The sequence below is a fragment of the Lepus europaeus genome, chromosome 8 (assembly GCF_033115175.1).
Source record: "Lepus europaeus isolate LE1 chromosome 8, mLepTim1.pri, whole genome shotgun sequence".
Taxonomy (NCBI): domain Eukaryota; kingdom Metazoa; phylum Chordata; class Mammalia; order Lagomorpha; family Leporidae; genus Lepus; species Lepus europaeus.
In genome coordinates, this window is record NC_084834.1 from 38,501,914 (window position 1) to 38,523,961 (window position 22,048).

Here is a 22,048-nt window from a genome sequence, read left to right on the forward strand (position 1 = left end):
CTGCTCCTCTTCTGATCCAGCTCCCTGCTTTTTTAAAGATTTATTTATTTATTTATTTATTTATTTATTTATTTGAAAGGCAGAATTACAGAGAGAGGTAGAGGCAGAGAGAAAGCTCTCCCATCTGCTTTTTCACTCCCTAGATGGCTGCAACAGCCGGAGCTGCGTCAATCCAAAGCCAGGAGCCAGGAGCTTCTTCCAGGTCTCCCATGAGAGTGCAGGGGCCAAAGGAGGCCTTGGGCCATCTTCTACTGCTTTCCCAGGCACATCAGCAGGGAGCTGGATTGGAAGTGGAGCAGCCAGGACTTGAACTGGCATCCATATGGGATGCTGGTGCTGCAGGTAAAGGTTTTACCCACTATGCCACAGCCCCGGACCCCCTGCTAAATCCTTTTGTATCTAGATGTCAATCACCTCTTGTAGTATTTGCCATTTGCCGGCGCCGCAAGGCGGAGGATTAGCCTAGTGAGCCGCGGCGCCGGCCTGCATTGAAGCATTCTTAAATTCTGGATCACTAAGCCTCACAAACACAACAGCTACCCTATCAGCTAATTTTAATATTTAGTTTTATTTTTTTACTCAAGTGTTTTTGCCCCAGATGTAATAGAGGAAAATAAATTTCCAGTGAGTTGCAATTTTCTTAATTTCTTTTTGAAAAAGTTCATGGAAAATGTGTATCATGAAAACGCTATCCATGGGATTTCAAAAAATGCACTGAGACAGACTTAAGTTTTAACTGTTTCATAAACCTTTTGAAGTACCCTTAAATTATATAATATGCAAAAATCCAAGGGAAAAAAGATTGTATGCCCCTAAGCAAATAAAGGACAAAAGACAATTTCTTCGTGGCAAAGCTGTTTTATTGAACTTCATGGGGAAAATGTAACAATGACACTATTCCACAACAAACGTAACTTCCGTTGAGACTTCATGAGGAAACATCTATCAACAATGTAATTTCCATAAAGCATTGTGATCAGCACATCAGGCTCTGGGGTCGTTTCCTTTGGTGTTCTCAAATTAACTGACTTTTCCAAAACACATCTGATATTTTCAACTAAAGGTCACAGAAAAAATAAATTCATATATATATATATATATGTACATAAACTGTGCAATTATGTGCTCAAAAAATTAAATAGGCATGTCCATTTTGGATGTGATTTCTCAACAATCAATGAGGTGTTTTATAAATATTTTGGAATATACCTAAAAGCTTTATCCCCATGAACTAAGTATGTTCTTTTTAAGAATAAAAAGATACATAGAAAAAAATTAAAATAACTTGTTACAAATGAGATACAAATATTTTAAAATTAATAAATATTAAAGTGAAAAAATAACTCTTCTTGCAGAACTGTAAAGAATACTATTAACTTCTTAGAAAAAGAAAGTTGATTTATTTTTTTAAAATCATGGTAACAATACTGAAAAAAAATAAGTATGCTTCTAAAGTCTGTAAACTTTCTTCTCCACTTTAGAAAATGTTTTGAAAAACAACAGTCCCTTCTTTAGAAAAACTATTATACCTTTCACATTTACTACAGCAGTCATTGTTGGACTATAAAAATAGTTACAAACCAATGTTAATTTAGATAAAAGTAAACAATTTTTACTTTTTAATTCTGGCATGATTAAGAAAAATGGGTTTCTCTCCCTAAATGCATATTAAGCCAATATAAACTCTAATATTTAAAACTAATTGTTTCTTATAATTATTAGTGTCAGGTGAGCTTGTTTAATAGAATTACCTGATTTTTCTAATGAAGTGTTCCAGTCAAGACCATGATAATGCCAGATCAAGATCCCTAAACTAGATTAGATTAAATGTTTAGCTGGTTTCCCACATTGTGAAAATACGCTAAGTACAATCATCTTTTGGCTTCATTTCCTCTGAAATGATCAAGGAGAGCCATCTGTCAGAACTGGGACGATGCACACCTCAGTGAAAGACATGGCTTACATTCCATTTATGTAAATAGCTTCACAGCAAGTGTGCTATTTTCTATGTGCAAAGTCTTCAATTCACAATGAAAGTATATAGGGTGAAAAAAACATGGAAATATGCTTCCCATTACCAAGGAACAGACAAGATATTTTTCAATATCTAATTTATTTCCCATACCGAGGAGGAATAGCTCGTTGTGGCCACAAAATTTAAACACTTTAAAAAAATCAATATAACACAATACTATTACAGAAACACATGTCGACTCATTGCAATCAGGCACACCCTCAGAGCTATAATCCAAATAGAAGTTGATTTGTTAATTTAGCATCTAATCATTAAATTGATTGGGGAAGGGGAGAGAATGAGCTACTTCACCAGATACAGGACTAGAAATTACTAAAACCTATAAATAAGCTCCCCTGTGGTAGCCAGGAGCCAGGTTCATGTTGACCTCTCCTCCAAATCAGGACTCCTCCAAATGCTCCCAATCTGTTCTCCCCACTAAAGACACCACAACAAAATACAAAGCATCTTCCCTTGCCACTTCATCTGGCTTAAAATCTGACTTATACTTGCATATTTTACTAGAACTTAGTAACGATAATAATTTATTCTTTTGAAAATAATGATTTTTATAGATCTGATCTGATCAATTAGAACTATCAAGCTTCTAGAACCAGTAGGAAAGTCATTCTTTATGGACTGAGACACAGAAAATACTCCATGCCTTCTTCTCCCCACTGAACCAAAGTCTTGACTCCATAATAACATACCGAAATACCTTGATAAAACAAAGAAGGAACTCAGGGAAGAGGCAAATACGAATTTCTATCCTAAAAGAACACTTCCCAAAGAAGGTAACAGTAGGTATGTACTAACTTCTTACTTTCTTTTTCAGTCCCAGGAACACAGAATGAACAGTTACTGATTCTTAAAATCTCACCATGCTCTCATTTGAAGCTCCCCTCACTGGACTTTCAAAGAAAAAATATTCTGATTCAACTCATCATTTTCAATGACATCTGAAACCAACTTTTTTCCTTGTGTTGTCACAGTGACAAACTTCTTAAGTAGATACAAAATAAAAAGCATGACAATGATGTATACTAAAGTGTCAGGATGAGCCATTATATTTGAGAGTTAATCTTACGATTATCACTGTCATACTTCAAAAGTATTTCTTTAAGTCAAAATTGGTAGTATAATCAAGAGATATTTAGCACCAGCACGTCATTGCAGGCTTTGGTTCAGGCTTCAGGATAATTCCATTATCAGGGGGTTGACTAAGCATTAATGGTTTATGGCTCTTAAGCTTATGAGCCAAGGTCATAAATATAGCTTCCACATGATCATTGTCGTTGGGGTTTTTAGCAGAAGTTTCAAACAAAGGCATACTGTGTGTATCGGCAAACTTTTGTGCCAAGTCTGTGGGAACCTGAATGGCACTTCTCAAGTCACATTTGTTTCCCACGAGGATCCGTGGTATGTCATTGGCTAGCAAATGCTGCTTGCATTCCTCTATCCAAGATGGCAGGCTGTGGAAACTGGCCATGTTCGTCATGTCATACACGAAGACAACAGCGTGGACATTCCTGTAGTAGTGCTGCACCATGCTCTTTCTGAATCGCTCTTGTCCTGCTGTGTCCCATAACTGGATCTGAAAACAAAATTTTTTTTAAAAAAAAAGAAGAAAACTGAAACTTTTATTCCAATTATACAGATTGAGACATTGAATTACCTTTGTATGATCCTCAGTACTTCTTCACTTATACTTTGTTCTGTTCCTTTCTATAGAACTGTCTTTGTCAGTGCTGCCTATGGGATAGGCATACTAGTCTAATTATTGTTAAATTGTAAAACAAGGGCCAGAAAAAGTATTTCAATTTACTAAGTGTCAGTAAATCAAGTTTGTTTAGATAAAACTATACTTCAAAAACTTACTTTAAGATGTTAACAGAAAATATATACATATATATATAGGTTCTTGCAATACCTTAAGTGCTTAATTCCTATAAATTTGGTTACTAAATATTACTCTGCCTTTCAGTAGTATAACCTAAAATATTAGATGTAGGAGAGATCTTCATAGTTATGAGGCCCAGCCTCCAAACACACACACACACACACACACTATTCCAATGTCTCCTAGTAGAAATATGGGGAGTTTGAGAAATAAAGATAAACTCATTATATTTAGAATTATCCACTGGATAATTATCCAACCTTTGTTTAATTTCTTAAAAAAAAAAACTTAAATCATGAGCAGTTCTGTCATAGTGGGAAAGACGAGAGACAGATTTGCTTAGATAACTTTAAACTGAAAGGCTTGTGCTATCTACAGATGTTCAACATAGTAACTGGATGCCTCACCTGGTGCCTTCTCATACAACAGTACAAAGTAGATGGAAATTCAGGGGGATACTGAAGATAGCCCAAAAAGTAGATGTAATATTTGAGGTAGTCAGAACATGCCCATGGGGGCAGCTTTGTGGCACTGAGAGTCAAGCCACCATCTGGGATGCCTGCATCCCATACTGAAATCCTGGTTCAAGTCCTGGCTACTCCGCTTCTGATCCTCCTTCCTGCAACATGCCTGGGAAAACAGCAGATGACCCGTTCTTGAATTCCTGCCATCCACTTGGGATTCCCAGATAGATTTCCTGGCTCCTGGCTTTGGCCTGGCCCAGCCCTGGCTATTTGTGGACATTTGGGGAGTAAAGCAGTGGGTGGAAGATCAATCTTTCCATTTCTCCCTTTCTTTCTTTCATTGCCTTTCTTTTCCTTTTTTTTTTTTTTTTAAAGATTTATTTTTATTTATTTGAAAGATAGAGTTACAGAGAGGTCTTCCATCCGCTGGTTCACTCCCCAAATGGCTGCAACAGCCGGAGCTGAGCCAGTCCTAAGTCAGGAGCCAGGAGCTTCTTCCGGGTCTTCCACGTGGGTGCAGGGGCCCAAGGACTTGGGCCATCTTCTACCGCTTTCCCAGGCCATAGCAGAGAGCTGGATCGAAGAGGAGCAGCTGGGACTCAAATCAGCACCCATATGGGATGCCAGTGCTTCAGGCCAGGACTTTAACCTGCTGTGCCACAGCACTGCCCCTTTCTTTGCTTTTCTAATAAACAAACAAATCTTTAAGAATGAGGCAAGATACTTACCTCTAACCACATACTAAAATTTTAAATGGATCAAAGACCTAAATGTAACAGCTAAAACTTTAAAGGTCTTTAGAGAAAACACAGGGTAAATCTTTGTGACTTTGGATTAGCAACAGTTTTTTTTAGATATGATGCTTACAGCATAAGCAGCCAAAGAAAAAATAGATAAATTGGACTTCATCAAAATTTAAAATGTTTGGGGTCAGCGCTGTGGCACAGCAGGTAAAGCCACTGCCTGCAGTGCCAGCATCCTATATGGGCGCTGGTTCAAGTCTTGGCTGCTCCACTTCCAATCCAGGTCTCTGCTATGGCCTAGGAAAGCAGTAGAAGATGGCCCAAGCCTTTGAGCCCTGCATCCACGTGGGAGACCCAGAAGAAGCTCCTTGTTCCTAGCTTCAGATCAGTAGAGCTTCAGCTGTTGTGGCCAATTGGGGAGTAAACCAGCAGATGGAGGACATCTTTCTCTGCCTCTCCTTCTCTCTCTCTGTAACTCTGACTTTCAAATAAATATTTTTTAAAAAATTTAAAATGTTTATGTTTCAAAGGTCAGTGCCAAAAAAGTGAAAATACAACTCACAGGATGGGAGGAAATATATGTAAATAAAATGTATCTTGTACGGGTCTGGTGCCTTACAACTCAGTTAAAAGACAGCCCAGTTTAAAAACTGGTAAAAAAGATCCAAATCACACTCTCTGAAGATCTATAAATGGTCAAATTTCACATGAAAAGGACATCATCATTAGGGCCGGCGCCGCGGCTCACTAGGCTAATCCTCCGCCTTGCGGCGCCGGCACACCGGGTTCTAGTCCCGGTCGGGGCACCAGATTCTGTCCCGGTTGCCCCTCTTCCAGGCCAGCTCTCTGCTGTGGCCAGGGAGTGCAGTGGAGGATGGCCCAAGTGCTTGGGCCCTGCACCCGCATGGGAGACCAGGAGAAGCACCTGGCTCCTGGCTTCGGATCAGCGCGGTGCGCCGGCCGTGGCAGCCATTGGAGGGTGAACCAACAGCAAAAGGAAGACCTTTCTCTCTGTTTCTCTCTCTCACAGTCCACTCTGCCTGTCAAAAAAAAGAAAAAAGAAAAAAGAAAAGAATAGAATAGAAAAGAAAAGGACATCACCAGTTATCAGGGAAATGCACACCAAAACCTCAACGAAATACCACTTCACATGTACCAGGATAGCTCCAATAAAACAGACAATAGGCCAGCACCATGGCTTCATAGACTAATCCTCCGCCTCGCGGCGCCGGCACACCGGGTTCTAGTCCCGGTTGGGGCGCCGGATTCTATCCCGGTTGCCCCTCTTCCAGGCCAGCTCTCTGCTGTGGCCCAAGCCCTTGGGCCCTGCACCTGCATGGGAGACCAGGAGAAGCACCTGGCTCCTGGCTTCGGATCAGCAAGATGCGCTGGCCGCAGCGGCCATTGGAGGGTGAACCAAAGGCAAAAAGGAAGACCTTTCTCTCTGTCTCTCTCTCTCACTATCCACTTTGCCGGTCAAAAAAAAAAAAGACAGACAATAATAAGTGCGGTCAAAGATGCAGAAAAACTGGAACGCCCAAGCTTTGCTGGAGAGAATGTAAAATAGTGCAGTCATTTTGGGAAAGTTTGGCAGTTCCTCAAAAAGTAAAACAAAATATTACTCTGCCACAAAAAGCAGTGATGTGCTACGGATGCATGCAATAACATGGATAAACTTCCAAAACTTGCCAAGTGAAAAACACCAGACACAAAAGGCCACACATTCCATTTCATTCACATGAAGTATCAAAAACAGGTAGGCCCATAAAAACAGAATACAGACTGGTGGTCACCAGAGGCTAGGGGAAGGGAATAAACTATTTTTTACACAATTCTTATTTTCATTTTATTTGAAAGGCAGAGAGAGAAAGATCTTCCATCTGTTGGTTCGCTCCCCAAATAACTACAAACAGCCAGGGCTGAGTCAGGCCAAAGTCAGAAGCCTGGAACACAATCTGGTCTCCCTTGTGTGTTCACATGGACCCAAGTTTCTGAGCTATCACTGCTGCCTTCCAGGGTACACACTAACAGGAAGCTGGACTGGAAGCTCAAACCAGGCACTCTCTGATATGGGCTGCAGACCAGTGGCTATACCACATGCCCACTCTGGAAATAATCCTTTTAATGAGTACTGGGTTTGACTTTGGATTAAAGGAACTATTTTGTCATTAGATAGAGGTGGTGGTTGCATAACATTGTGGATATACAAAATATCTCTGACTCATTCATTTTAAAATAGCTAATTTTATGTTATTTGAAATTCAAATTAACAAATTATTAGGAAAAAAAGATGAAACAGAGAGATGCCATAGGACCTAGTCAAATCTGGCACACTGAAGAATACTGACAACATATATTAACACAATGATTTGTACACAAATGTTCATTGCATCATTATTCATAATAGCCAAGAAGTGGAAGCAACTCAAATATCCATCAATTGATGAATGGATAAACAAAATATGGTCTATCCATTCAACAGAACATTATTCAGCCAGGAAAAGAAACAAAGTACTGACACAAGCTGCAACATGGATGAATTCTGAAAAATGTATGCAAAGTGAAAGAAGCTAGACATAAAAGGTCACAGTTTGTGACATACTATTTACAACAAATGTCTGACACAGGCAAATCCATAGAGACAAATTAGATTAGCGCTGCTAGGGTGTGAGGGAAGGAAGGGTAGTGAGTGACTGCTAAGAGGCATGGGGTTTCCTTATAGAGTGATGAAGTGCTCTGGAATTAGACAGTGATAATGGCCATACAGTCTTTGTGAGTGTACTACAAATCACTATGTTGTATATATTAAAAGGTCAAATCTTATGGCATATGAACTATATCATTTCTCAAATGGTTGCAATGGCAGCAACTGGGCTGGTCTGAAGCCATGAGCCAGAAGCTTCTTTCAGGTCTCCCATGTGGGCACAGGGGCCCAAGTACTTGGGTGTCTTCTGCTGCTTTCCCAGGAGCACTAGCAGGGAGCTGGATCACAATTGGAGCAGCTGGGACCTTGAATTGGCACCTATATGGATGTCAGGGCTGTAGGCAGCAGCTTTACCCACTAGCCACAGCACCAGCCCCCAGATTTCTTTTCTCTTAAAGGCATTTTTTGTAGCTCAGATGTCTACATATCATTTCATTGGTGAATAACAATTTATAATATCCTATCCAAAGTATATTCAGAAATTTTGAAATTTAAAAGCACATGAAAAGGAAATATGCCAAAATATTAATAATGGTTATGTTTAAGGCAATTTCTCCTATTAGTTTTGCTATTCTGTTTTCCAAACAAACATGCGTTTCTTTAATAAAAAGAAACTACAGGAGTAGGAGTTAAGCCTAGTGAATAAGATGGCCACATCCCACACTGGAGTATCTGGGTTTCCACCCATGCAGATTTTGGGAAGCCAGTGGTGATGACTCAAGTAACTGGGTTCCTGTCACTCACACGGGAGACCTGGGTTGAATTCCCAGCTCCCAGTTTTGGCCTGTCCCAGCTCCAGCTATTGCAGGCATTTGGAGAGTGAACCAGTGAAATGGAATTTCTCTTTCTCTAATAAGTTAAAAAAAATTAAACTTAACTTAAAAAAAAAAATTGCACAGAATTTAGCCCTGCCTCAAAGGACTATAGAAGTCCTCCACAAATGTAAGTAGTGACAATAAGAAAACCTTTGTTTTTGGAAGGGACTAACTCAATGATATTCCTATTCTGTAAATCTTGCTCAAAGTTAGTAATTAGTAAGCTAATGGGGCATTTAGAAAAGAAAAATGTTGTGAAGAAATTACTAAATCGCATCAAGACCTGGGCACAGGCACCCTGCTATGCTGCCTGCTGTTTTCCAGGCCTTCACATTGTGGAGACCAAGGCAAGCAAACAGAGAGGCTGTAGCCAAGAAAGGACAGGACAACAGATGCCAACTTTGACCAAAAGAGAGACTGACAGACGCCAGCAGCAGAACAAACCCCATGACAGCCCAGAAAACTCCTGAGGTCTAGCTGTGAGTGGAGTTCATGGTAAGGAGGGAAGGCCACTCTGGAACTCTTTAGTTTGGCAAATGTTAAACTAGGATATTTGCAAAGTAACTTCCTCCAACTTACTACTTATATATTATAGGGAAGATGGCCCAACTGGGCCCACATTGGTATTACTTAGAATGTGCTAAGCCCCAGTTTAAGGTTGCTTATTCCTTCAAGGATATGCAGAGGAAAGCTAAGATTACTGCTCTCAAATTCCTCCAAGCAGTCCCACTTTTAAGACTGAAACAAATTCGAGAAACTTGGTGAGTCAAGGTCACACAGCTGGTGGCGGTGCTGGGGTTATGACTCGGGCCTCCCAACTCCCACTGCTTGCTTTCTTCTTCCTTATCCCTTTCATCAATTATACATTAAATTCTTCATTTTAAAGAAAGTATTCCTTTTAAATAGTTGTAAGGTTTGTTATTTCTGTTAAGAAACTAAAGTTTATTTAAGAGTTTAATTTTTAATTTATCTTCATCTTTTTTAAAAGAATTATTTTATGTGAAAGAGTTATAGAGAGAGAGGGAGAGAGGGAGAGAGGGAAAGAGAGAGGGAGAGAGAGAGAGAGAGAGAGAGAGGAGAGATTGTCCATCTGTTGGTTCACTCTCCAAATGGCTACAATGGTGAGAACTGGGTCAGGCCAAAGCCAGGAGCCAGGAGCTTCTACCAGGACTCTCATGTGGGCAGCAGGGGCCCAAGCACTTGGGCCAGCTTCTCCTATTTTCCCAGGCCATTAGCAAGGAGCTGGATAGGAAGTGGAGCAGCTGGTACACAAACTGGCACCCATTTGGGATGCTAGCATCATAGGTGGTGGTTTTACCTGCTATGCCACAAAGTTGGCTCCCAATTTTCATCTTGAAAGGTAGAACAACAAAGTAAAAGAGACATCAGCTGGTTCACTCCTAAGGTGTCCTCAACAGTTGGGCCCTAAGCCAGGAGTCTAGAACTTTCTGCGTCTCGCTTGAAGATGGCAGCAGCCCAAACACTTGAGCCATCACCTACTGCCTCTTGAGATGCATTCTAGATGTTGGAATAGAGCCGGCGCCGTGGCTTAACAGGCTCATCCTCCGCCTTGCGGCGCCGGCACACCGGGTTCTAGTCCCGGTCGGGGCACCGATCCTGTCCCGGTTGCCCCTCTTCGAAGCCAGCTCTCTGCTGTGGCCAGGGAGTGCAGTGGAGGATGGCCCAAGTGCTTGGGCCCTGCACCTCATGGGAGACCAGGAGAAGCACCTGGCTCCTGCCATCGGATCAGGCAGCGCGCCTACCGCGGCGGCCATTGGAGAGTGAACCAACGGCAAAAGGAAGACCTTTCTCTCTGTCTCTCTCTCACTGTCCACTCTGCCTGTCAAAAAAAATAAATAAATAAATAAAAAATAAAAAAAAAAAGAAAGAAATTAAAATACCTTAAAAATAAAAAATTTAATAGAGTTGAATCGAGCAAACAATGATTCATGAACTGGTAGCATTCAGAACCAGTGTAGGTTCAGTGAGCTCCCAGGAAGCCACAATTTATTTTAAAAATTTGCCATTTGATTCCATATATCAGATATATACATTTCTACTCTACATACCAAAAGAAAAAATAGTTCTCGGCCGGCGCCGTGGCTTAACAGGCTAATCCTCCGCCTTGCGGCGCCGGCACACCGGGTTCTAGTCCCGGTCGGGGCACCGATCCTGTCCCGGTTGCCCCTCTTCCAGGCCAGCTCTCTGCTATGGCCCGGGAAGGCAGTGGAGGATGGCCCAAGTGCTTGGGCCCTGCACCCCATGGGAGACCAGGAGAAGCACCTGGCTCCTGCCATCAGATCAGCGCGGTGCGCCGGCCGCAGCATGCCGGCCGCGGCGGCCATTGGAGGGTGAACCAACGGCAAAAAGGAAGACCTTTCTCTCTGTCTCCCTCTACTGTCCACTCTGCCTGTCAAAAAAAAAAAAGAAAAAATAGTTCTCATAAAACTAGTAAGTGTTTAGGCCAGGAATTAAACCTGGGCTGCCTGATTCTCTAGGGAACACTTCCTGCTCCAGCAACTCTAACATCCAGTCCCACTTCTGTTAGCAGCACCCCATCACTCTGGGGAAACCACCCTCCCTGCTTACCACTGATGGAACCCCTGGGCATGTGACCAAGGTCTAGCCAATCAAAACATGGCACTCCCCACAGCAACTATAGTTTAGGAATGGGCATGTAGGATGTTGCTGGAACTGGCCAGCAGGAACCACCTCCGGGGTTTTCAGTTATGTGAAATGAGAAAATTCCCATGTTGCTTCAACAAATTTGCACAGAGTCCTAACACAGAATTCTAAAGCATGGGGTTTCCCACTGATGAAAGATTCCAGGGAAGTAAATAATTCTCTCTCTTCTCACTACCTCTCAGCACGCACACTACTGCTAGCATCTTTTTAAGTGGTCTAAGAACCACCCTTCTGAAACGGGCTGGAAGAATAATGGGAGCTCTGACCTGGTGCCAGGGACCCTTCACACTATGGGAAGGCCCAGGTCTGTGAAAATGAACCTTGCTGTACTCTGTAGGTCCCAGGACCAAATCACAGCAAATCTGAATTTCTCAGACCAGCTCCAAACTGGCCCAGGATTTCTGAGCCTAAGGAATCACAAGATTCTTGGGCATTCTTCTTAAGATATATCAACTGCTAATCTCATTTTCTTTTTTTAACAACTTATTTATTTGAAAGGCAGAGTGACAGAGAGAGAGATCTTCCATCTCAAATAAATAAAAGTTTAAAAAAAAAAAAACCTCACAACTAGGGGCCTTCACCTGCCGTGCTGACATCCCACATGGGTAATCCACCCTGGCTGCTTCACTTCAGATCCAGCTCCCTGCTAATGCACCTGGGAAGGCAGTGGAGGATGGCCCAGGTGCTTGGGTCCCTGCACCCATGTGGGAGACCCAGAAGATGTTCCTGGTGCCCAGCTTCAGCCTTGCCCAGCCCTGGCTGTTGTGGTCATTTGGGGAGTGAACCAGCAGATAGAAGATATGTCTCTCCCCTCCTCTCCTTGTCTTCCTGTATTCCTGCCTTTTAAATAAATAAATCTTTAAAAACATATATACACATCTAAAATACAAGCCAGTTACCAAAACCCTTTGGTTTTATGTTCAAAATACCTCTTCTACTTAGCTCTTTCTTTTCACTAGCTTCCCTTATCACCTCAATTCTGGGTTTCCAGGGCAGCTGACTGATCGCTTGGCCTCTGTACATTTTACACTTATCCCCTAGGTAACCGCTACATGGTTTAGGAACTGAGCAAGACACTATTGGAAATCATGTGCTCGTGTCTCGTGGGCTTGAATAAAACATACATAGTGGGGCCAGTGTTGTGGCACAGCTTGTGATGCCAGCATCCTATATCAAAACACTGGTTCAAATCTCGCTTTCTGTTTCTACTTTTGCACCAGCTTCCTTCTATTGTTCCTGGAAAGGCAGAAGATGATGGTCCAAGTACTTGCCACCATGTGCAAGACCAGGCTGGAGTTCTGGCTTCGGTCTGTTGCAGCCATCTGGGGAGTGAACCAACAGATGGAAGATCTTTCTCTCTCCCCATCTCCCTCTTTCAAATAAATAAATCTTTAAAAAAAATAATATGGATAAATCTTATGTTAACCTTTTTATAGATTCTATTTCTTTCCAGTAAAAGTGCTAATGTAGTTCATAGACAGAAGAGTGCAGAAAGAGGGCTAGGGAGGTTGTTGAAGAAGACTCTCAGAGCTGAATAAGGAAGAATTGCATGGGGCAAAATATGGGATAGGAGGTATATATTAGTTTGATGTTCATCTAACAAATACCTTAGAGTAGCTTCTTAGAAAAGAAAGGTTTACTTTGGCTCAGTTTTAGAAGTTCATAATCCAACACTGGGGAGCCAAATTGGTCTGGTGTATGTTGAGGCTGACTAATGGCAGAACATGTGCACAGTAAGGATCACATGGCAAGCTAGGGCACAGAGAGACGAAGAGCGTGAATGTTCTGTTTTTGTCCCTTTATAGTGCTACCTTGAGGGGCCAGTTTTGTGGTGCAGCGGGTAAAGCTTGTGACACCTGTGACACCAACATCCTATATGGGTGCTGGTTCGTGTCCCAGCTGCTCCACTTCCAATCCGGCTCCCTGTTAATGGCCTGGGAAAAGCACTGGAAGATGGTCCAAGTACTTGGGCTTCTACCATCCATGTGGGAGACCTGGCTGAAGCTCCCAGTTTCTGGCTTTTGGCCGGGTCCAGTCCCAGCTATTGAAGTCATTGGAGAAGTGAACCAACAGATGGAAGATCGATCTCTCTCTCTCTCTTTCCTAATCTGTAATTCTTTCAAATAAATAAACAAATAAATCTTTTAAAAATAAACAAAATTTTAGGGGCTGGCACTGTGGCATAGTGGCTAAAGCTGTCACCTGCAATGCTGGCATCCCATATGGGTGCTGGTTTGAGTCCCAGCTGTTCTTCCAATATCACTCTCTGCTATGACCTGGGAAAGCAGTAGAAGATGGCCCAAATCCTTGGGCCCCCGTATCTGTGTGGGAGACCTGGAAGAAGCTCCTGGCTCCTGGCTTTAGATCAGCACAGCAACAGCTATTGCGGCCATCTAGGGAGTGAACCAGACCTCCCTCTCTCTCTGCCTCTGACTCTCTGTAACTCTGCTTTTCAAATAAATAAATAAATAAATCTTTAAAAATAAAGTTTTGGGGCTGGCACTGTGGCATAGCGGGTAAAGCCACAGCTTGCAGTGCCGGCATGTCATATGGGTGCTGGTTCAAGTCCCAGCTGCTCCACTTCCAATCCAGCTCTCTGCTATGGTCTGAGAAAGCAGCAGAAGATGGCCTAAGTCCTTGGGCCCCTGCACCCACATGGAAGACCCAGAAGAAGCTCCTGGCTGCTGGCTTTGGATCGGCACAGCTCCAGCTGTTGCGGCCAACTGGGGAGTAAAACCAGTAGATGGAAGACCTCTCTTTCTCTCTCTCTCTCTCTCTCTCTCTCTCTCTCTCTCTCTCTCTCTGCCTCTTCTCTCTCTGTGTAACTCTGACTTTCAAATAAATAAATATTTAAAAATTAATTAATAAAGTTTTAAAAAGCTACCTTGATTTGATCATAAGATTTCCACCCTAACAGCCTAATCCAATGCAATCACTTTCCAAGGTCACACCTTCAGATAACATACTTGAATCAAGTTCCATAATATTCAAGTATGGGGCCGGCGCTGTGGTATAGTGAGTAAAGCCATCGTCTGCATCCCACATGGACATCAGTTCGATTCCCAGCTACCATTTTCGATCCAGGTCTCTGCTATGGCCTGAGAGAGCAGAAGATGGCTCAAGTCCTTGGGCCCCTGTACTCATGTGGGAGACCCGGAAGAAACTCCTGGCTCCTGGCTTTGGATCAGCGCAGTTTCGGCCGCTGCAGCCACTTGGTGAGTGAATCAGCAGATGAAAGACCTCTCTCTCTCTGCCTATGCCTCTCTGTAACTCTGCCTTTCAAATAAATAAATAAATCTTTAAAAAAATTCAAGTATAAGATTCTAGGATAAAGGTGTTAAAACATGGGCCTTTGGGAATAACCAAACTGTAACAGAGGGCTATTCCAAGCAAAGAGTTGGGAAAATGAAGTGTGAAAGGAAAATGAGGTGTGAAAAGAAAATCAAGTGTGAAAGCACAGGAATCAGCAAATAATTGGGATTCTACAATACTTGGAGGAAACTAATGGGAAATGTGGTTAGAAAAGCAACAGTAACCTGGTATTCAGGCAACAAAACATAAATAGATTAATTGAGGCCTGGTGATGGAAGATCAGTTGAGCTGCGGTAAGAGTTCAAAGAGGTTAAAACAGAAACAACTTGAGCTAGGATTCTGTACATGGAGCATCAGCAAAGTGTATGGGAAGAAAATCAATTAGACGCAACAAAGGAGAGGGGCAGGGCCACAGGATGAGGAAGATAACATCAGGATATCCTAGATAAATCTTAAACTTCATATAATTTTCATACATCACGGGGTATTTTTTTTCACCAGCCACTTAGTCGGCAGCAGTCATTTAGTTTCACAGTTAAGAACCCACATTCCTGGCCGGTGCCGCGGCTCACTAGGCTAATCCTCCGCCTTGCGGCCCCGGCACACCGGGTTCTAGTCCCGGTCGGGGCACCGATCCTGTCCCGGTTGCCCCTCTTCCAGGCCAGCTCTCTGCTGTGGCCAGGGAGTGCAGTGGAGGATGGCCCAAGTGCTTGGGCCCTGCACCCCATGGGAGACCAGGAGAAGCACCTGGCTCCTGCCATCGGATCAGCGTGGTGCGCCGGCCGCAGCTCGCCTGCCGCGGCGGCCATTGGAGGGTGAACCAACAGCAAAAGGAAGACCTTTCTCTCTGTCTCACTCTCACTGTCCACTCTGCCTGTCAAAAATTAAAAAAAAATTAAAAAAATTAAAAAGAACCCACATTCCTGGGTTTAAGTCCCAGCTCTGGAGCCCAGACTCTAGCTTCCTGCGAATGTGGACCTTGGATTGAGTTCCTGGCTCCTGGCTCCCTGCTCCAGCCCTAACCCAGCCCACGAGAGTAAACCAGCAATGGGAGCTTTCGCTCTGCCCCTGAAGTAAATGAAAAATAATTTAAAGATGTAAAAATCATTCTTAAATTATGAGCCAAATCAAAACAGGCAGTGGATCATTTTTGGCCCTGCATAATTTGTTGACTGTTGTGCTACTGTACTTTTTTATGCTTAACAAAAATTTTATCTTCTTTTTAGCAGTTACTGATTAAGTATTTGATTTATCAATGGAGGGAGAGATCCTATTTTTCTTTAGTTAATAGTAACATCTGTCTTTAGTGTGGCAAAATTTAATTTTTTTATTATTATTTATTTGAAAGTCGGAGTTACACAGAAAGAGAAAAAGCAGAGAGATAGAGACAGAGAGAGAGGGAGAAGTCTTCCAATCACTGGTTCACTCCCCAATTGGCCGCAACGGCCAGAGCAGCACTGATCCGAGCCAGGAGCCTCTTCTGGGTCTCCCACGTGGGTGCAAGGGCCTGAGCACTTGGGCCATCTTCTGCAGCTTCCCCAGGCCATAGCAGAGAGCTGGATCAGAAGAGGAGCAGCCGGGAGTTGAAGCGGCGGCCATATGGGATGCCAGCACTGCAGGCGGTGGCTTTACCTGCTACATCTCAGAGCTGGCCCCAGCAAAATTTCATTTTTACTTCTACAAATAAGTAAACTGTTGAAATGTTCAAGTAGCAACTATGGACCTTAATGGTGGGAGAACAGAATAAATCCGGCACCAGGCTTCAGTGATTCCGCTAGTGTGTCTGCCACTGTAAAATGGTTGTGAAAAAGAGTACAACTGGTCCCATGAGGACTGACGTACAGAGAGGGAGTATAAGGACAGAGTTAGGAGTCTCAATCTAAAAGTCAAATGCCTTTTTATTTAAAGAATCAGTTTTATGATTCTATTCGACTTCCAAATTTCTACACAGTATTTTCCTTTAAATTACACATATGTAGTGCTTTGGAACAGATGAGCAAATATAGACTTTTTTACATTTCATGAGACATTTTAACTGATTCTGAAGGAATCATGATCTCTGCACATTTTCCAGTTCACAATTGATAAGAGTATGTAACACAATATCTCCTTTTTATCAAACAAAATGTCTAGAATGACATCTTATTAATAAAATAACATAGAACTTTCTAGCTTCCTAATGAAAAAGTTAGAAGCAATGTCATTTCAAGTCAGGTTCACAATTTTCCAAAGAGATAATATGAACATTTTCAGCAGCTGCACATGGAATAAAGCTCTTCTATGTCACTTTTAGTTTTTTTTTTTTAAAGGACACTAAGAAAATAAAGGTTTTTTGTTTTTTAAAAATTTCGAATAAGGGGCCCAGTGCTATGGCTTAGTGGGATAGGCCTCCAGCTGCAATGTCGGCATCCCATATGGGTGCCAGTTCGTGTCCTGGCTGCTCCTCTTCTGATCCTGCTCTTTACTTGTAGTCTGGGAAGGTGGTGGGGGATGGCCCGGGTGCCTGGGCCCCTGTGCCCAGGTGGGGTCCTTGGTGGGGGTGGGGTAGGGAAAGGGAGTCCTGGCTCCTGGCTTCAGATTGGCCCAGCTCCTGCCATTGAGGCCATTTGGGGGGTTGAACCAGCAGGTAAAAGACCTCTCTCTGTGTCTTCCCCTTCTCTGTCTATAACTCTACCTTTCAAATAAATAAATAAAAATTTTTAAAAAAATTTTCCAGTATAATTATATTTTATCCTACTACAGAAGTCTCCTAACTATTTTTAAAACTTTATTTATTTTGAAAGGCAGAGTGACAGAAAGACATCTTCCATCAGCTGGTTACCACCCAAATGGCCTGCCAACACCCAGGGCTGGGCCAGGCCAAAGCCAAGAGCCGGAACTCCATCTAGGTCTCCCACATGGGCACTTGGGGCATCTGCCACTGCTTTCCCAGGAGCATTAGCAGGAAGCTGGTTAGGAAGTAGAACCGCTGGGACTCATATGGGATGCAGCATCACAGGCAGGGGTTTAACCCGCTCTGCCACACTGGTCCCTCTCAGAACATTTCCATAGTCTTTTTTTTTTTTAAAGATGTATTTATTTGAAAGTCAGAGAGGAAGAGACAGAGACAGAGAGATCTTCCATCCCCTGGTTCACTCCTCAGATGGTTGCAAGAGCAAGGCCTGGGCCAGGCTGAAGCCAGGAGCCAGGAGCTTCTTCCAGGTCTCCCACATGGGTGCAGGGGCCCAAGCACTCGGGTCCTCATCCACTGCTTTCCCAAGTGCATTAGCAGAGAGCTAGATTGAAAGTGGAGCAGCAGGACTTGAACCAACACCCATTTGGGGATGCTGGCAATGCAGGTGGCGGCTTTATCCGCTATGCTACAGCACCGCCCCCCAACCCCTAGTCTTTTTAACCCAATAAAAATCTTACTCATGGGGCCAGCATTGTGGCGCAGTGGGTTAAGTCAACCCTTGCGACACTTGCATATTGTAATACGAGTTTGAGTCCCTGATCCACCCACGGTTAGCCTTACCTACTACTGCCAGCACTCATCCAGGTAGCTAAGTTTTGACTTTATACACTAGACATGCTTTCTCTTTTCTTCAGTATTAGTATCCCCTGAATTTGCACCAAATTAATGTGTAATCTTTAAGCACAAACCAGAAACCAGAAACAGGTGAAGGGAACTCAAATCCCAACTTCTTCCCCATTTTCTCTACTTTCATGGTAAATTTTCTACTTCCTTTCGTGGGGTTTCGGGGGGATTTCCCTTCGCTGCCTACCCATGCCTTCCTCTATCACTGCTTCCATCTTTGGGTGTACAGCTGCAAACAACTGATGCCAATGAAGAAAAACCGTGAAGCTGCCAGGAAAGGCAGTTTTTTTTTAGGGGTACCAACTATGAACCAGGTGCTTCATTCATGTTCTGTGTATTCCTCAACCCAGCCTGATAAAGCATTTTTTTTTCTTTTGACAGAGTGGATAGTGAGAGAGAAAGACAGAGAGAAAGGTCTTCCTTTTTGCCATTCGTTCATCCTCCAATGGCCGCTGCGGCCTGTGCATCGCGCTGATCTGAAGCCAGGAGCCAGGTGCTTCTCCTGGTCTCCCATGCGGGTGCAGGGCCCAAGGACTTGGGCCATCCTCCACTGCCTTCCCGGGCCATAGCAGAGAGCTGGCCTGGAAGAGGGGCAACCAGGATAGAATCTGGTGCCCCAACCGGGACTAGAACCCGGTGTGCCGGCGCGCCACAAGGTGGAGGATTAGCCTGTTAAGCCAGGGCGCTGGCCCTGATAAGGCATTGTCTGACCGCAAGTTTCCAGAAGTTAATGAACCTGCCTGAGGGTATTCCCTGGACTTTCCATGCTAAACCTAAACAGTCTGGGTCACAGCTGGTTACTTTACCCAGCTCATCTGTTCAGTTTGTTTTCTGACACTGTAACAAAATACCTGATACCAAGGAATTTACAGAGAATAGAAGTTCATTTGGATCCCGGTTCTGGAGGCTAGAAAGTCCAAGAGCATGGCACCTGCATCTGGCTGAGGGCCTTTTTGCTGCATCGTCACCTGGTGGAGGGCACCCTATGGCAGGACAGAGTAAGCCTGTGGAGACAGCCTGATATTGAAGAGACCCTCCCATAGTAACCCATTAGTTCGCAAATCCAAGAACTGGATGAATCCATTCCTGATGGTGCCATCACTACCCTCTCACCTGTCCAGATCTGAACTCAGCCCAGCTGGGGTCTGTGTGCTTTCTCCTGGAACTTTTGCTTCTCCCAAAGTAAACTCCCTCCGAAACTTCAGAAGCCCATTACAGTCCTGCCCCCAGGGCTCCCTGGGTCTTGTCTAATTCTGGTGGGTGCTCTTCAGCCTATTCTTGTTCTATCTTTTCCTCTGCAATGGAAACATATCTTTCCTACTCCCTAATACAGTGCACCCAAAGGACCACCACTGCCAGCTTGTATGGGATGAAGACAAGTTACAAGGTTAACAGAGGGGTTGATTTCTTTTCACTCAGTTTCTCCTTCCTTTACCATCATTAGCAGCAAAGCCCCTGTAGGGTGGTGGCAGGCTAGGGTGGAGATGAGGGCACTGAAAAATAAATTATTGTTGCCTTAAGGATTCCAAAGTAAGACCACAGAGAAGCCTGTTTCTTTTCCCCCGCCCCAGGGAACTAAGGAAAAGTAAAGACAAACACGGATTTCAAGTGCAAAGTAAAAGCAAAAGGAGCAGTGTAAGCAAGGCAGGGCAACGCCTAGGATCCACATGCTTCAAGCAGTGGTGTTGAGGGGTGGCTTGCAATGAAGTGAGCCTCCGCACGCCCCCTCATCCTCCAGTGCAACCCCTCTGAACCTGCCACCTGTTACCCTCTCCACTTCTGCTCACGACGTGCCCGGTGTCCCAGTCTCAGCAACCACCAACAATGACTTGAAGGGAAGATGTGAGAGGATCTGAGATGGCATCAAAAAAATGTTTTTGGAGACCTAACTAAGAACGATCACAGAACGTTTCTCCTGGAAAAGAGGTATTTCTAGACAAAGCAATCTTCTACAGAAGCCACTCTAGCAAAACTGCATGCACGAGAACACCTAAGCACTTCCTCAAAGGCAACAGACTTTACTTCCATAATTGCTAGGGCAGTGCTCAAACCACTCTTTCCTAAATGTTATTTACTGAATGCATTTTCCATGTTCGAAAATTTTCAATACTCTTCCTTCGGTCATATTTCACGGACACTCAGCAAATCTGACACACCCCTACACTCTTGCTACTCCAAGTGTGGCTCCCAGACTTGCATCTGCAACACCCAGGGGTGTTACCAAATCAGAATCCGCATTTTCATAAACCATGCGAGCAATTCGCATGCCCATTAAAGTTGGAGAAACACTGCCTTAGAAGTTTGCAACTTAACAAATGCTTCCAATCGCCAGCTCCAACCTCCACATTAGCCTAGGAAAATAATGGAGCGCATACCCCCCGCACAGGTGGGGTTGGGACACCGGCCACCCCGGGGCGCACTTCCTCCGAGACAGTTCCGCAGGCGCTCACCTTGATGCGTTCCCCATCAATTTCCACCGCTCGTTCTCTGAAATCCACCCCAATCGTGGCCTCGGTGCGGTCGGGGAAGCGGCCAGCGCAGAAGCGGTAGGTCAGGCACGTCTTGCCCACATTCGAGTCGCCGATCACGATGATCTTGAAGATGCGCGAGCGGGCCGGAGGCAGACACCCCGAGGCCGCCGACACCGCAAGGCTGGACGAGAAGCTCGCCTCGAGCGACGACTCCATCTCCGAAGCCATTCTCCCCACCCGCCCCAAACCGAGGCGGAGGAACCGAGGCGCAGAAAGCCTGGGAAATGACGCCACCGCCAGCCAGCGGCGCCCGCCGCTGCCAATGCGCAAGGTCCCGGGAGCCCCCGCCCGCCTGCCGGGCCGCGCGCGTGCGCACCTTCCCGCCCCCGGCCCACACAGGTGCGGCGCCCACCCGCCCCGCCGGGCCCAGCCGGCGGCCACACCCCCCGGCGTCACTCGGGCGCGCCCGTCCGCCGGCGACGGCGCCGGGCCGCTAGGGAGCTGGGCGGCGGGGCGGAAGGCCAGGCTGCCGGGCCGCTGAGCTGAGCGCCGCGGGCCCGGCGCGGCCTGACCCGGCCCCGCCACGTCCAAGGTTCCCGCCCTCGGGAGGAAGCCGCGCAATCAGGCCGGGGGCGGGGAGAGAGAGAGACAGCTGAAAGGAAGGCCACAGCGCCGGGCGCCCTCTCGCGAGAGGCCGAGGAGCCGCCTTTGACGGGGGCGTGTGCCTGGTGAGCGACGGTAAGGACGTCGGGCTCGGCGCCGCCGTCTTCGTGCTGTCGGGGCTGCCCGGGACGCGCTGGTGGAGGCGAGCTGGGGCTCCGGGAATGGCGGGCGCCGGACTGCCGGAGGGCTGGATGGGGTGGGACGCGAGCGAGCCGCCTCCGGAAGACCGCCCGGCCCTGGGCGCACTCGGAGGCGGCGCCGAGCTTTGCAGCCTGAAGTCCTGACAAGACGCATCGTTGTCCCTGCGCGGGCGGAGACGATCGGAGCCGCCTTGGACGCCGAGCGTTTCGACTGGCGTCACCAAGACCTTGTGCGATTATCCGAAGGGACCCTGGTGCCCCGGGCTCCCGCAGAGCACGTGTGGGCCACTGCCGGGTTGGGGGGTGGCATTGAACCCGGGAGTTGTCACTTGACGCCACCCTGGCGGAAAATAAAACCCCTTTATGCCCTAGTTATGTCAGTGCCTGGGTGATGATGCTGGAGGGGTTAAGTATTGAGTCCACTCAGATTTGCCTTTGCCTACCTAAGGAAAATATTAACAGATGAAACCACCCAAAGCCACAGACGCTCCATGAATTACTCAAAAGATTTGGAATGTGTAAACATACTGCTTTTTCCTGAAATGTTTGTTTTGTTTTGC

At 45.1% G+C, this 22,048-nt stretch overlaps 1 protein-coding gene across 1 annotated transcript; it reads right to left on the bottom strand.

Annotated features, from left to right (window-relative positions):
- Positions 1-847: 847 nt before the first annotated feature.
- On the bottom strand, positions 848-21,029 carry RAB33B (RAB33B, member RAS oncogene family). Its single transcript, XM_062199592.1, has 2 exons — positions 20,665-21,029; positions 848-3,608 (listed from the first exon to the last, which is right to left on the bottom strand). The coding sequence occupies exons 1-2, from the start codon at positions 20,911-20,913 to the stop codon at positions 3,168-3,170; spliced, it is 690 nt and encodes a 229-aa protein (XP_062055576.1). The 5' UTR covers positions 20,914-21,029; the 3' UTR covers positions 848-3,167.
- Positions 21,030-22,048: the final 1,019 nt, after the last annotated feature.

Excerpts from the sequence above, each read along its gene's own strand:
- RAB33B (XM_062199592.1), bottom strand. The coding sequence starts at position 20,913 with ATGGCTTCGGAGATGGAGTCGTCGCTCGAGGCGAGCTTCTCGTCCAGC. Across the intron at positions 3,609-20,664 it reads TTGATGGGGAACGCATCAAG|ATCCAGTTATGGGACACAGC; the intron begins GTGAGCGCCTGC and ends TTTTGTTTTCAG.